Source organism: Ascidiella aspersa, chromosome 8 (assembly GCF_963924565.1).
Source record: "Ascidiella aspersa chromosome 8, kaAscAspe10.2, whole genome shotgun sequence".
Classification (NCBI taxonomy): Eukaryota; Metazoa; Chordata; class Ascidiacea; order Phlebobranchia; family Ascidiidae; genus Ascidiella; species Ascidiella aspersa.
The window spans coordinates 9,871,349-9,887,493 of record NC_139454.1 but is presented as its reverse complement, the minus strand read 5'-3'; the positions used below and the strand labels follow the sequence as shown (position 1 = coordinate 9,887,493).

Genomic DNA, 16,145 nt, shown 5'->3' with positions numbered 1-16,145 from the left:
TTTTGTACTTATATCGTACCCTTAAAGCAGTGGTTCCTAACCCGTGGGTCATTAGCCCCGAAGAGGTAATTTGGCGGATTAGTAATTTTGACAATGATGTAGGATCCATCTTTGTTAGCTGAATAAGGTCATTTGAATGCCAATTAATTCGTTACTTGATTGCAGATAATATACCGGGCGCCTTCGAAAAGGCTATTACCGAAATTAGTTTCGGATTGTAGTGAACCCGGTATATTATTATAAGTTTGTCGTAATCGTTGGAAGGTACCTTTTTAGTAGGACTAGATCACAGTTTACTAATATACCCATTTGGATTTCGTGGTTTGATTGATTTCGAATCCTAAATTTATACTGTCGAAACGGGGTTGTTCAATTTTATAAAGCTATTCCTGTAGGAAACGACTTACAAAGATTAAAAACCACTGCGTAAAAGACAAAAAAAATACGCTACTGCTTGAGCATGCGTCGTACGCAGTTCGTGCACCACTTGGCCTCAGTCGGCCAGAACGCCTTCTTGCCCTTGCCAGTGGCAAGTGGCGTGTGCCAGAGTAGGCAGCGTGTCGCCAGCTGGCCGTCGCTCGCGTTCGTGGAAGCGGCAGTGATCCGGTTCTGCTGACTCATCGACATCAGTTCCTTGTTCAGCGTGAGCAACAAACGGTCGGTAGGTGTCACTGGAGTGCCGCCCGACTCGTTTCCGCTTTCGGGGGAGTCCCCGCTTTCTGGCGCCGCGCCGTGGAACATTTTCCAGCGTCCCCAGTACTTGTCACTTTCGCAGTCGTCCGACGACGATTTCGAGTTCGCGTTCGACCCCCGACCCCCCTTTTTCGGGGTCTTCCATGGCTGCGTCGTTTCGGGGGCGTGTTGGGGCAGGTAGACCTGGGGCGAGAGCAGGGCGCGGGCAATCCCCGGGCACAGAACCGAGCCGTTGTCCCCCAGCATCTTGGCAACTGCACCAAGCACCCCGTTCTTGTTGCTGAGGGCTCCTTGCTCGATCGTGTAGGGTAGGATCTGCGTAGGACAAAAAAGTGGCGATTGAGTGCATTTATTTTGTTTTAGCCGGGTTTTCTAACCGGTGCATTGATTATATTGTCCGATGTGCAGCAGAAAAATGCGTTTTTTGCTGTTATCAGCGTTTTTTGCTATTATTTTTTGTTTTGTTTCGCCTTCTTATCTCTTAAAGCGGACATGACTTATATATATTGCAACTATGAGTTCTATTCAAAACAACTTTCAAGCAGTTAAAGAGCAATACCGGTGTACCCCCCAAAAATCGCCATCGCTTGACTTGTCCGATGCTCCGCGATGTAAAATAGGTTAGGAAACAATTGTTTAAACCCTCTAAGCTTTGGGGCAACATTGCGAATGAATCATCCGGTATTTTCTGGTGGTACACTGAATGACTTTTGTAATGAAGTATTTACATATAAGCAAAGCAAAGCTGGACAACTAACTTGTAAACAACCTGCCTTAAATTTGGTTTTGTAGTCCTTGTTTTGTGTTATGTTATTATTTTTTTATGCTCGCTCGTAGATAAGGAAATGTAGACGTTTAGAAATAAATGCGTTTCTGCAGTGGCATGCTCGAATAAGTTACGCGAATATTGAGTAATTTGAAATCTGCATACGTTCCACCGGAACACCATTAGTTTAATAGTTCAACAGTGTTTATTAGGTTTGATAGGCGACCAGAACTTTATATCTATTAAATTCGTTACCCGTGCCAAGTTCCATTCATTTCCTCTACCCTACGTTCGTGGACTAAGAACTATTCAAACCAGCCTAAAAAATACGGTAAAATCTCTTAAAATGTCGCACCTGTAGCTGGTAGGTTCCTTGCTTTTTGTCGAACACGATTCTCAGCCCGGTGTTGTACTTCACAAGGTCAGGGTCCGAAATGTAACTGGGTTCAATGACAACCAGGTGCTCGCTTTTCGCCAGAACTCCACTTGGTACCTCTTTGATGCACACCCGATCCTGGTATAGCTACAAAAAGCCAAAAAGTTTGTTTATTTGACCGATTTCGTTAGTCATTGGTGTGGAACAATTCTCTTTTATTTTAGTGTATAGATAAAAGTTAAGTAGGTAGTAAACAAGTCATTTTAAAATGAAGCTACAGATAGTAAAATGTGTACTGCGTAGGTATAATGACCTCGCAACAGCGAATTGGTGTCATTCATTAACAACATTTGTTACATAGTCGCTAGGTGGCGCATTTAAGTCTTGTTTTGTGCATGTGCGAATTGCATTGCTTTGAAAAAAAAATGACCATTTAAAAAGTACTGTAAGGGAGCAGGAATGCCAATTGGACAAGTGTTTAAATTTAGTACCAAAGTATTGTTAGTAAAGGTCGATCTTTTCTCCTAAGCGACGTGCAAAACTTATTATGAGAAATAAAAATAAACGTCAAAAGTGGGAGCCAAGTCATTTTAAAAAGCATTATTTCTATCTCGGTTTTGAATTCTCCAGTTCTATCAAAAGAAAAATTACTCGTAGAAGAACTGACGCGTTCTGAACCTGAACAATCCATTTTAACACTTTTTTGTTGGTAGCCGAATTTGTCTAATTCTAAAGATGTAAATCTGGGAGACACGTTTGGCGTAAATTGTATTATAAGTGTGATAAGCTTTCGTACTACCGTGCGTCATTAAGTAGAAAATCTGTATGAAAACTACTTGGACCTAATGTAGCGCGGTTGGGCGAAAGCTCATTGTCGTTTAACACGCAACTGATTTCCAGATTTAAATACTGGCAATCCTGAAAAAAGATACCTCGATTTACCAGCGAAAACACAAAACCGTTAAAAAAGCCCAATTTTCAACAAACAAATTTCAACCCGAACCTGCAAGATCTCGTTCTCTAGCTTGTTGTGGCTGTAGGCTCGCTTTCGCCGCCCGAGGCCGTCGCTCTCGTCCGATAGATCGTGGAACTTCCACCCCCCTTTTCGCTTCGTACCCCGACAGACGGGGGTAGGGGGGCTCGAAGGGGACGCCGACTTGGGTGACCGGCTCTTGGCACGAGCTGGTATGCTGTGCGGGGTGTTGAGCTGTTGTTGTTGTTGTTGTTGTGATTGTGGTTGATGTTGTTGTTCTTGTGCGTGCTCTGCGCTGCTGTAGGGAGACGGGCCTGCGACGAATAAAATTGGTTTACCTAAGTTATTCGCAAACGGTATGCCTTTTTGGTTTGGTTTACCTAAGTTGTTCGGAATTTGCATCACCAGTGTGCATCAAACTTTTTGTATATGTGCCGCTCAACTTTTTATAATGTTTTCAAATAAAAATTCGTTTTTACAAATAGGCATATGAAGCACTCGAATGTACACCGTTCATTAAATAACTGATGAGTATAATGCTTGCTTTTTAATTTGCTAAAGACCGTCTTAAATTGAGGATGTGTCTAAAACAATTTTGCTGTAGAAACTATTTTTTAGGCCAGGTCACGTCTTGTAACCTTAATTTCCAAGTTTGATTTTCCTGGCGTAATAAACGCTTTAGTCGTAGAGAAGTGAGTAGCATTTTGCGGGCGACTCGAATAAATCAATATTTATTTTTAACGTGTTTACAAAAGCTACCTACTTCTGTGTTGGCATCGGCATTTGATTGTACATTTAAATTCTTCGCTTAAAACAAGCTTTTTTAACGTTACTTATACATTTTCGAGCAATAAATGTAAACCGACCTGAATGTACCCGCCCCACCCGAAAAACAAGGTGTGATATCTCTTCCCCTAATCTCGCATTCCTGTCATTGCCAGCTGGGCTGGGCAGCTGGTCGTAAACAAGTGCTTTCGTGAAGGAATTCGTGCACCATTCTAATTGAAAATGTAACCAACGACTTCCAAAAACGTGACCCACTATTCCAGAAACCTTGCAACGAGACACGTTTGGCGCGCAACGACCAAACGGGGTTTCCCCCACTTAAAATTCATGAATGGCAAGAATTTTACGAGTAACGTGCTTTTTTGCGTGTGATTAAAGCGCCCGGTCGCAGCTTTAATGCAAAGTGTGTAGGCTTTTATGGGACAGCGTTACAAAGAACTGGGCTAACAATATTATTTGCACCTATTGATAATATTCGCTGGTGGGTTATTTTCCGTCGTTAGACAAAATACTTAAACAGCGAAAGTTTTACCATATTTTTGAGCTGTATTTTCACCCTTCAGTTATGTCAACTATTTCCTAAATTACAAGGCCAATTTCCAATCGTTTTTTATTGTATTTCATACTTTTGTAGTGAAAATGACATAATAGCAATGCTTTAAAACGTCCCATTAAATTAGTTGCGGTTTTTGGTCACAAGCGATCCCAAAATGAAATATCCAGTTGGCCTAAAACGCATAAAAAAGCCACATTCAGTCGAGCGCCGATTTTCGCTAATTCCTCTAGTCAGCAATTCGCTGTCCAATTGATTTCCGCAAATGACTCAACCGCACAGCTCTGCACCCGCCTGGCCTGGCTTGACGTTGACGCCCGAACAATGGGCCCTTATTTGGCGACAATAGACCATTGATTACGCGCGGCTGACGTGACCTCTGTGGCTACGCTACCGACGACCAGTTGCTGGTAGTGGTGGTTACTCACTCTTACACGAACGCAGTTATGCGAGCTATCACGTTTCCTTATAGCCTTACGGTTCGTTAAGAGCGGGTTTTATGTAGGTATACTTTTGATACTTAGCGGGTTTTTTTCCGATACCTGATATTTTTGGCAGAAAGTACGTCTATTTTCTGTGGTACTAAGACGTCCTACTATGGCCAAACAAGAAGTGTTGATGTTTTCTTGGTTAAGTCGAAATGTACTTAGAAAACGTTGTCAACTTTGATCCTTATACTGTTTTTGATAATAACCTTTAGCTAGGAACGCAGCGTTTTGACTGCTTTAATTGTTTAAATACTGTTTACTAAAAGAATAAATTTCAAAATGGAAAATGAGTTAGATTGCAGACCATGAACACAAAGCACAAATAATTTGGTATCTGATCGGCACCGATGCAACCCTATTGTCACACTAGTAGCGATACTACTTAGCATCGGGTATCGACTTTGGTCTGATATTATCGTTATATCGTACATCTCACTTTGTAGTGTATCTAACCCCGAATCGCTGCTAAGATTAATTGCCGAATCACAATTACCGTAAATTGCAGCAATAGGATTCTGTATTTGTTTGCTGATTGATAAGCAAACGCTTTTATAACGGCATAACACGATTAAGGGATGCTTCCCATACTGTCAGTGGAATCCCTGGCATTCGGTTTTCCGACCTTATCGTTTTATCGCGAAACACGATAGCCTAATGACGTCAGCACACGATTCATTGCGCCCTATCGGAGTATCTACTGTGAATTACGCTCCTTAGATGGCAGTTTTACGCACAGCAAAACAAGTTGATATCACATTCCCTGCAATTGTTTGGTTCTTTGCAAAGCGTATACGGTAAATCAATCTAGGTATTTTCCGTAGAGCGGATTCCAGCCACGTTTGAACAAACTTGTACTTACAAAGTATACAGTTTGTAATTCGCATGGATTGGCAAACCCTTCTAGGCGACAACATGTGATGCTGCATATTGACAGAAGCCAATAGCAGTACCTAATAGTTCAACTACGTGTCTCGGGGTTTGACTTGGAAATCAATGACTGATATAATTAATTTACGTTGTAAATGAAAGAGTTTTTGCTCTGTTTGCGTTTGTTGAACGACATTTTACTCAGATTTAGTCTGGATTGTTTTAGCTTTAACTATCTAAAAAAATAAACGTGAAACTTAAACGATTCTTAGTGATTTGTAATGTAAGTATGGCTGAAGCACGAGCGTTAATTTAGGGGTATTTTTGAGGAGCCACTAACCTTAAAAGGTTGAACAACCACTGAAAAGTTAAGTAAAAAAAATCACAACAAAAATCTTGCCGAAATCTCGACTTCTAAAAAAGCCACACATAATAAACACGAGCCAAACCTGTAAAATCCATAACTAAAACTCACCAGCAAAATACTCTAGCAAAGCTAGCAATTCAGGTCAGACACTATTAAAAGATCTTAGAGATTAATATGGTCGAGATTTATCTAGCAACGGTCAAGGCGATTTCTATTATCACAGATTTAGTGACTCACCGTTGCTACTCCGGCCACTCGACTGGTGAGGAGTGGTCACCGACTGACCGTTGCTACGCCAGCACTCCACGTTCTGCTTTTGTTGTTGTTGTTGTTGTTGTACGTTCGATGCGCGGCCATTGCGCTTCTGCTGGTGCTGGTGCTTGCTCAAGCTCTCAAACACGCTGGACACCGGGCTGGGCACTGTGGCGCCGTTGTGTGGCGGAAAGAGACTGTCCAGCACCACGAGGCGAGTGTCCAGCGCCGGTGAGGTAGCGGTCATCGTGGTCACCGCCGCGAAGTTGCCCCTTCCGAAAACCAGAGCAATAGGCGATGACACCCGCTCGCTCCACAGCGCCCTCTCGTCCGCCACCGCTTTCTGTTGTTTTTTGAACTCGGGCTGCGCGTGCACGATCACGTGACGCCGGTTGTCCAATCCCGCGCCGCCGTCGCACTCCAGCGATTTGCGCCGCAGACGCGAGTTGTGGTTATTTTTCAGGCTAAGGTCGGTGGGCCGCAGCAGCTTGGAGCTGCAGTTCAGCTTTTCGATCGTCGTCATTTCACTTTTGAGTTTTTCCTATATTTGTTTTTGACTATTGGCGACAACCTGGAAACAGAAAGTGATTTGCTTGTTAAGTATACATCCAGAGAAAGTTTCAAGCAACTTATACACAGTTGTAGAAATGCGTCCCTTCGAACTATGCACGTTTAATGCATTAATGATTCAGTGAAGCAAGTTGTTCTCAACCTTTCATAAGCCGTCCTCCCCCCACCCTTTACTAGGGCTCTCAACTGTTGCCTCCTTGCTTAGCATTTAGCAAAAATGCGCATGGGAACGTCAACTCGTAGCCATAATTAAAATCACACAGTTTAAGTTGCGAATAATTAAAATAGTATTGGCTTGTGACCCAATGGGTCCACAATAAGTCACTCTTGAAAAACGCCGGTATAGCCATTAAAAGGACTTTTTTATTCAAAATATGTTGTTAGTCACATATAATGAAAATGAAAAATGTTGAACTACGAACTCGAAATATAGTTTAAAAGTTTCTATTTAAAGAATACACTAATATTATTCCTATTAAAGTTTACTCTTTATCAACCAGGAACATATTTTCGAAACCTGGTCAGCTAAAAGCCTAACAAGAATCTATTTCTCGATGTGCACGTATTAATTATTTTCTTTGACTGTTTGCTACTTTATCCAAGATATCCTTTTTTGCTACACGTTTTAAATAAAAAATGCGTAGGCATCAGCTAAGCTGCCCGAAACACCATACTGTATCATCATCGTCTAAATTTCAACCTCTTAACATTCCCGCCCACACTTTCTAGCGCTGTGGCTCAAAAAAAGCTGTTTACCTCGAACGCCTGATCTTAACTAGCTTGACTGCGTGTCTTGCGTTAAATACTTTTATATCTCGGCGCAGTGCGTCAGCCCACGGTATGTGCCCCGAAGCCTCTATCCAACACTGGGAGTTATGTCGGGCGCATAAACGTCTAGGCCGTGTGCCCAAGCCTATGACGTTTGAATTTTTGATGTTCTGTATCGTGTTTACGTGGACCTGAAGGTTGTCCTAACCGCAGCGGCGCAGGGTTGGAAATGTTCGGCACCTATGCGTCGAAATTGGCCTACAGCGCTCCAGTTGACAATTAACTACCATGCTTATCCACTACGACTATTAGACAAATTAACGCAAGGAGTAAAACAGTTAGTTTTAGTATGTTAAATAAAAAACATGCGTGGTACGCCTTTGTAATTCTTTAGTGATTTGCGGGAATGTTATGAAAACTACTAAAAAAGTAAGAATACCTGTTTAAAAATTGCTATATATTAAAGGAATAAATCTTAATATAATCAACTGCCCAGTGATTTTTAATGGTTGCACTTATAGCGCTAAGTTTATCTGACAAAAACTTTTCTGTTGCGGATCTCTAAAGGAACTTACGGATCGCCACTTTTAGTAACCATTATAATAGGTTGGAAACCACGTACTTTTGATTTGTCGAATAACCTTGCCTGTTGCTGAGAATGACTTAAACTGGACAATATTGCTGGTCTTACTTTCACGTATGACACCCCGCTAATTGCTATCTGTACTTTGGACGGTCGAAACTGAAAACCGAGTAGTGTCACGTTACGACACGAAATAATTAAAACAATTCGGTTTCGATTGGTGCGTCCGAAACTTATAGCAATGCCAGATGTTTTTGGCAAACACTACCTTTGTCTGATCATATACCAATTACGTCACACCGATTGTCAGATATTAAATTTGTGAAAACTGAAACGTGCGTAAACTGTAATAAACAAGTGATTGACCCATAAGTTTATAGTTAACTTGAGTTGTTACACTTCTGTGTTCTGACAAATCTATACCTCACAAGTCTAAGGCAAATCCACCATTTCGGATCGCATAATATGACTGAAACATCTGTACAAGTTAAACAATGATACCACCTGAGTTTTGAACGAACGCTAATGCTGGCGCATAGTATTGTATATCGGATTCCAATAATATAGGACACTGCTAGTTTCTGTTCCTTCGGTTTTTCGGCTATTTTTTGCTATTTTTAACCTCTTGTCCTACTCGCACAGGCTTACAAAACACACCTTTTTCAGTTCCGCTTTATTTTTTTTCCGCGTTATACACAACGCGAGCCTTACGATTTAGGAACACTGGTCTCTTGAGGTCTATAGCCACCTGTTGCCCTTCTCGCTACTTTGCTCTTTTCTATAAACGCTTGAACCTCGACGGAATTCGATTGTTGTTTCGGAAGTTATTGGAACGACGCTAGACGCGCTATTGTTCAGCTACGGACGTGCGCTATAAAAAAGCTATGTTCTCCTAACGAAAGAACGAAAGCGAAGAATGCCGCTGCTATTTCTACGTTCACCAAAGTAGTCCAAAGTAAACAGACCAAGAGAGTGACTATAAAGTATAAAAGCGTCTATCCGAGTTTTACTGCGGTCCGTTGAGAAAACGAATGATATTTGTCCGCTCAATTTGTAAAGCTGTACAATAAAAGAACAGTTGCTTGCCTATGCTACCAGCACGCCAATAAAAACACTTAAGATCTTTTTCTACAAAAACACAAACAAAGCGTCCTTCACTCCTTCGAAACATATATGTAAATACGTAATTCAATTTTTTAGCATAATCGACTGTAGGCTTGTTCTGTATTTCATTTGCTTTTTTAACCATGTCAAAGTTACATAAACCTCTGCGACGACTAACCATTCAGGCCGGTGCTATCATGAGACCTGTCATGTGCGCCTGCACCCTTATTCCAACGACCTTTCCTAATTGCTTTGGCACACTTAGAAGCCCCTGTACTGCACTGCTTGCGAGCAACTTTCCTTACATCTTTCTTATCAGCGGCAGCTGTACTGACAACGTCACAAACTTTATTTGAGGCCTGCGTCGCTTGAGGAAAACCCGACCGGGCTGTTTAAAGTTCACATATGGTGCAACGTACCTAACTGCTGTCTGGTCAAGCGGCCGTTCAAGGGCTGTTTCCGTATAAGGGCTGTTTCCGTTACCAATTTAATAAACAACTGACCACCTTGTTGAAAATAAATAAAGAGATATTCTAAACATTCAAAATGCTACCTACTTCTATATGGCCATTGATATTCTTACTACGTCATACTACAACCTCTAACCATTATGCTCCAAAGCTGACCCCTCTATTGTTTACCCTGTTCACGCGGACAAGGAAAAGTGTTTCTAAAAACAATAAAGGACAATTACGGATGGGACTTAAATATTCCATAATTAAAAACGGGATCCTTGGATTGTTCGCGATGCACTGACTAAAATGACTCGATTAAACCCATAAAAAACAAAAAAACAATTCCAAATAAGGCCCACCAAAAAACCTACGTAACCTGACCGTACTTGTGCAGAGTTCCTCCCAAACGCCTATATTTCTAACTTTGTCTCGAATCTGAATCATCCAAAAATGATTCACCCGATTCCATACCGTCATCACGCGTGCAATTCCAGCAGCAGAAGCACTGTTCGTTGGCAGAAGACAACTGGCTGCTGTGTCCCTCCAAACCGGTTTGGCGTTCTCGGGCGTGTAACACTCTCGTTAAATGTCAACGGCGAATCGTTTCCCCTTTTGCACGCCAAGGCGCCTTTTGATGCCGCAGCTCAAAGCGAAAGTGGTCGGCGAATAAAGTCGACAGTGTGTACACCACTACTCGTTTATCGCCCGTTAGTAAAATCGTACCCTGATGGACTGGAATGTTTAATAGGTAACCTATTCGCAGTTTTGCCTGTGTTTTTATCCTAGCTTTGTAAAGAGGACCGCTGAAGTGTTGACTTGTTTATCCACTGTTGTTTCGCCGAAAAGCGCAGAAACGCTGTCAATTGACCTAAACACTTTAAAAACGGCCGGTTTTCACCACTGTTTGAATTTTTTCTTTCTATATATTCGCCGAGAGAGTGCGACTTTATTTGGGGTCATGGCTTTTTATGTACTATTTTTAAACGTACAACGCAGTTCTTTAGGTAATAATGGCGGGACGCTAAAACTGCAAATTGGTCACGCGTTGTATGACGTTTCTAAAAAAAACTATAACGACGGCCGCGCGCTTTGCGTCGATTACGTAACACTGAAAAAATCAGTACATTGACTTAGGGTGAAAAACCCAAAACTGCTTTATTTCGGTATAGTGTTGTCAAAAGCCGATCAACCTATGTGGCAAATACTTAAAACTAAAGGCGCTTAGTTTTTAGCTGTTATTACAAGGAATATTTCCACCCTTGCACAGCGAATGCTATCGTAAACCGTAGGTTTCTCAAAAAGTGGCCTATATAATCTAACAGCTAAGGCTGCAGTATTGCATGCAAAGCGTTAATTGGCAATATTTTCTGCCGTGATTGAAGTAAATCTTCAATACTTGTCGTAACTTAACCGGTTAAACTATAGCACATGCTTCCGTAAACCTGACCTCACTATCTGATGACGGAAGCATTTTCACTTTGCCGTGACAGCCTTTAACATCGTATGGAGCTCACATTCTGGTAAACGTATTACGCCAACGGAAGTGGCCATTGTGTGGTGATTTTCGCGGCGAAACAAAGAGTGCGGGTGAGTCAGGGACTCCGCCGTCTGGTCAGCGACCACCATAATAGGCCAGCCCTGATTTCCCAAAAACATGGCCAAAAACCAAGCAGCTGCGGCTTCCAGGCGGCATGTATAGCTCAAAATTGACATAATGTGCTTGAAACTTAAAACACGACACGTCTGAAAAGCCCAACCAAAAATAGGGATTTCCGATACTGGACATTTGTTCCGATACCTCATATTTCTAACAAAAAGTATACCCATGACGTCATTACTATAGTCAAACAAGCAATATAGATAAGTTCGAAGGTGTTTTTACTAGGCTATTAAGCCATAATTTGTTTCAGTGTGATTAAGTTTAAAGCGCCATTTAAGTTTATAACATATTACTTTTTGATAAATATACCTTTTAAGGTTAAAGCGCAAACCATTGCTAAAATTCCTATATTAATTTGATATCGGATCTGCAGCGATACCACCTTAGTATCGGATAAGTACATTCTACCACTTGGCATCGGGTATCGGCTCCGATCCGATATATCGGACATATCTAACCAAAGATAATGGTTATGGAGTCCACTGCGAAAACTAATTTCAACGTTAAATTGACGAAACTTGACAATACAGTTGTTCAACTGCTTTAAAACCACATCCAACCTGTAGGCCTGGCTCCACGTATATATATTTTAATCCACCGTTCCTGTATGCGCCCACCCTGTGTGACTTTTCCCCGAAGGCACATTTTGCGGGCTTAAAAATGCGGAACTGTACTGATCACTGCTGCGGAACTTGAACTCCGACTTGCCAAAGTTTCGCAAGTCAAGAACGAAACAACCACACGAATATCCTGTTCGACCTCGTCTTGTGATCTTTGAGTTGCAACACGCGATGCAAACGGCTTCATACACATGTAGTAGTACTCGTAGTTATCAACCTATGTGGTTCACTTAGGAACACGTTTAGATTATAAAGCCGAATATGACTGAATTTTTTCCCCGGTGCACTAAAAGTATTGTTTAGCTGTAAACCGTTTGGTTCCTGATTTGGCTGTTTTACTTTACGCTTCAGCCCGAAAGGGGCACAACACTAATAATAATGCAGTGTTTGTCAACCTTTTCTCAAGCTTAGACAAAAATCATGACTTTTGGGCTATAGCGACACATTGCCAACAAAGTAATGGTTTCATAGAACTTGACATTCGCCTTGGCTATCAGTCAAGGCAGTATGTAAATACTGTATCATTCATAATATAATTATCAGTATTTTAATGACTAAAGTACATTTAAGTCTTGCATGCTTACTCATGCGTCTATTTTAAATACGAATGATTTATTTTCTAAACTTACTAAAAGTTTGGCTGCCAGCTAGATAGTTTCTACCGCGCGGCACACAGACAGATTCTACCGCGCGGCACACAGACAGAGTGGTAATAATCACTGCTCTAACGTAGCCTTTCCAAATACGCTTTAACCCTAAACGCTGAACCGTTTTCCTCTGTACTTTAAGCGACGAGCCAAACACGATCAAAAACTAAGCGCAAAAACTACAGCACTGCGATGTCCGGCCGGTCGGGCCTGGTCAATTAGCGGCCCTAACGCCGGGAAACTGCTGGTTAATCAGTCACCAAAATGCCACCACAACCTCCGCTGCCAATCCACTATCGAAAGCGTGCTGCTGTCAACGCGTGTGCCTTACACAGAGGCGCAAAACGCACGTACAACTGACTGTGCGTGTATGACTGCATAGCTGTCACAACGGCTGCAACGGGGCGGTCCGCTTTCTGGCTAGCAAGCTCGTTGGCTTGAGTGCCCACGCGTTGCCTTTTGACCATATAAGGGCCCTCTTGCTCGCGCCTAGCTAATTCGGAAAATAATCGACTGGGCAATCGCCGCGTCGGGCCGATGACCTTATTAGGCAGCCCGGCCCTGTTATGGCTGCGGCAAAAACTTGGGCAACTAAAAGAAACCAGACGAATATAAGCGCGATTTTTCGCCCCCTTTGGTCGAGATGCCGCGCATTCCGGCGATCGTTTACCTGCCGCGAGTGATACGCCGTCCTTTTTTGCCTTTGCGATGATGATGCTTAAGGCCCTGAGCTATGCACTGTTTGTGTACATCGTACGGTTGTGTGTTACGACACGGTATACTCGGAATGCTGATAATTTTGGTCGGTACCAATGCCAAACCGGAAGGTATCGGTTCCTATTCGATATTAAACTGACAAAGGCTTTGTGGCGTCATTGGTTGCTATCCAACACAACGCCTTCCACTTAAAAGTTTAATTTTTAGAACTTGCTACTTGCCCGGATCGCTCTATTACGCTTGCGCCCCTACGTGATTTTACATTAACAAGGGTCAGCGTTAGCGTTTGGGTGTTTGCAGTATTAAATTTGATTTCCAGAGTTTTGCATAAATTCCATTTCTCCCGAAATCCATTTTAAATTAATTTGTTTGCCGAGTAAACAGGAAGTGCCAGTAATTGCCTACATGGATATTTGCGCGGATTGCTCTTTTACCCCCCAAAAAAACGCAAGTGATTATTATGTCGATTTGAAGTACTTTGGTGTCCAGGTAAATAGCCTCTTTTCAAATTTATTGCTTTAGAGTAATTGACACCTGAAGGTTACCGCCAGTTTAAAAATTAATTCGAGTTTTACCCTTTTAATCTCGCAAACACACTTGTAAGTTTTAGTTTTCGTAAATTGTTTTACCAAAGTAATTACGTAGTTTAACCTTAGAGGTATTGAATCGGTCGTCCGAACTTTTATTCGAGTATCGGTGTAAAAAAAGTATGTAGTGGATCCACGTCGAATAACACATCTTAGAGCAGCAAAACAAGAAAAAGCGCATGTCACGCCTCACGCGTCTAGACTGGCCCGAACAGCGCTAGACACTTCGATTTGCATCGGCATTTTAATTTGCGTGAAGTTTTGCGGGCGCCAATTTTTGTCGGCCGCTGTCTTTCGATCGACGCCGTCTCTTATACAGGACTTTTTTGTGCACGATTGCTTTAAACTTAAACATGAAGCTTATCTCTGGCGCTGCAAAAAGGTCGAAAACGCCTGATTAAGCACGTTCGCATCACAAGCAAACAAACTATTTGTGTGGAAATTTTGTTCGGCTTAAGTGCTTAACTAGATTTTTATGATTAAAAAAAACGCAATTAATAATGCATTATCTTTGGGATTGTTCGAATATTTTTTTGGATTTAGCAAATGGGTTATTTTGCAAATTTACAAAATAATGTTTAGCTACACACTCGATAATTTCGCTAGGCGCAAAGTTTGAGAATCGATGCTTTGTAAAAGGACCCAAAAGAAAAGAAACTAAAAGTCGTATTGTATCAATGTGTTAGATACAAGGCGCCCTGTAAACCCTGAAAACATCCGGTTTGGCAAAACAAACCATATTCCTCCGTGCACCCGCGGGTTCATTTCAAGCGGCGAGCGAAAAAATGACGAAAATCTTCGCTTTCAGTGCTGTTTACAGCATGAGCAACTAACTCAGCGTAACCAGTTTGCGCTTGTTTTGCCCGCAACTGGCATCAAAAAAAGAGGCCAAAAGTTGGCGTTTGCAAACTCGCGCGCCCGATGCACCGCAGGTCTACGTAGTAATCCTCTGCGATTCCGCGATAATCCAGGAGCGAGAAACACCAAATGACGCAATCTCGTTTCTTGCTTTCGCGAGTTTATTTTCCTTACGCGAAATTTCCCGGCGGTTTAAAGGCGTAGCAGTCGCGTGTGGTAAAAAACTCCTTTTATCTTTCTATCGAGGTACGAATGGCGTCCTGGCGGCTATGCTGGACTTGGTTTGGTCGCCTGAACTTTTAAGGGACACTGTTCTGAAGCCTTTTACGCTTATCTCAGACACAACCTCTTGACTATGTGACTTTAGCAAAAAGCGATTCAGTTGTACGCGTTTTACGAATATGTATAATGAAATCTTCTTAAATATCTCCGCCATTTATCGTTTCAAAGATTACTACTAAATCGGTTGATCAAATTGGACCTTGACAAATACTTACTATACAAAATGTTTATACTGAGGTGCATACATTTTGTGAAGAACATCATAGTTCAGAATCATAAAAAACACCGTTGGTAAACTAAACTGTAGAGTTCCTGTTATAGGTAAACAGTATTATGTCGCGAGCAAAATAAGGAAATATTGCATTCCTCTGTACGATACTATTAAAACTAATTCGATTCTGCAAGAACATAACTGAAAAAAAGTAAAACATTTTCCTATATTCAAGTCAAACATAACATATCCGTCTATCGGTACATTTTGTTAAATCAAAATCAATAAAACCCCATTCGTGTAGCTGCCAACTTAACAATCTGACTGTAAGGCTTGGCATCTGAGTACTAATTAAATGCATTTCTTCGTGACCTTTGGAATTATCGTACCACCCACTTTGAGAATCGCTGTTATTATCATTAGCATGCTTATGTAATTGGTTTCTTGCTTAATTGATCTGCAGCCATGTACTTGGCAAAAGAAAACAGCGAATAGTTTTGCGTAAACTCAGAGGAAAAAAAGTTTACGCGCAATTTCATAGCCCCAACTCTTTCTATTTACACTGAGGTAAAAAAATTGCCAAAACACTGCAGCTAATTGCTTGTCAGCTGACAGAAAGTTTGGTGAAAATTTTTTGCCTAAATATGGTACCCAATCTTCTGTGTTAATCTTGAACTCGCCAGCGTTTTTAAAACACTTGTTTAAGTTTCATCCTTTGATCGCCTCCATGAAGGAGTTCCATTATATCAAACGTAGCGACCTTCTGATCTGCGATTTGCAGAACACAAATGCAACCTTAAGACTCAGCTTTAAGAGTGCAGACTTAACCTGGAACGCAATCTCCTTAGGTACAAACGCGATTTAAACAACGATCTTGCTAAGTCGCATGTCAAGAGATAGCTCTCAAAGCGCTTTCACGCCTCTTCACACACACACCAGCTTTGCGATCGTCCTTTTACGGT

The 16,145-nt window shown here is 41.7% G+C and overlaps 2 protein-coding genes across 2 annotated transcripts in view; one reads left to right on the top strand and one right to left on the bottom strand.

Moving 5' to 3' along the window:
- LOC146136010 (N-acetylgalactosaminyltransferase 7-like) overlaps window positions 1–16,145 on the top strand; it is a 43,621-nt gene that overhangs the window by 8,539 nt on the left and 18,937 nt on the right. The window lies entirely within an intron of this gene.
- Window positions 88–10,569, bottom strand: LOC146136011 (uncharacterized). The gene is made up of 4 exons (XM_083395591.1): window positions 6,107–10,569; window positions 2,839–3,122; window positions 1,815–1,982; window positions 88–1,008 (listed from the first exon to the last, which is right to left on the bottom strand). The coding sequence occupies exons 1-4, from the start codon at window positions 6,642–6,644 to the stop codon at window positions 448–450; spliced, it is 1,551 nt and encodes a 516-aa protein (XP_083251717.1). The 5' UTR covers window positions 6,645–10,569; the 3' UTR covers window positions 88–447.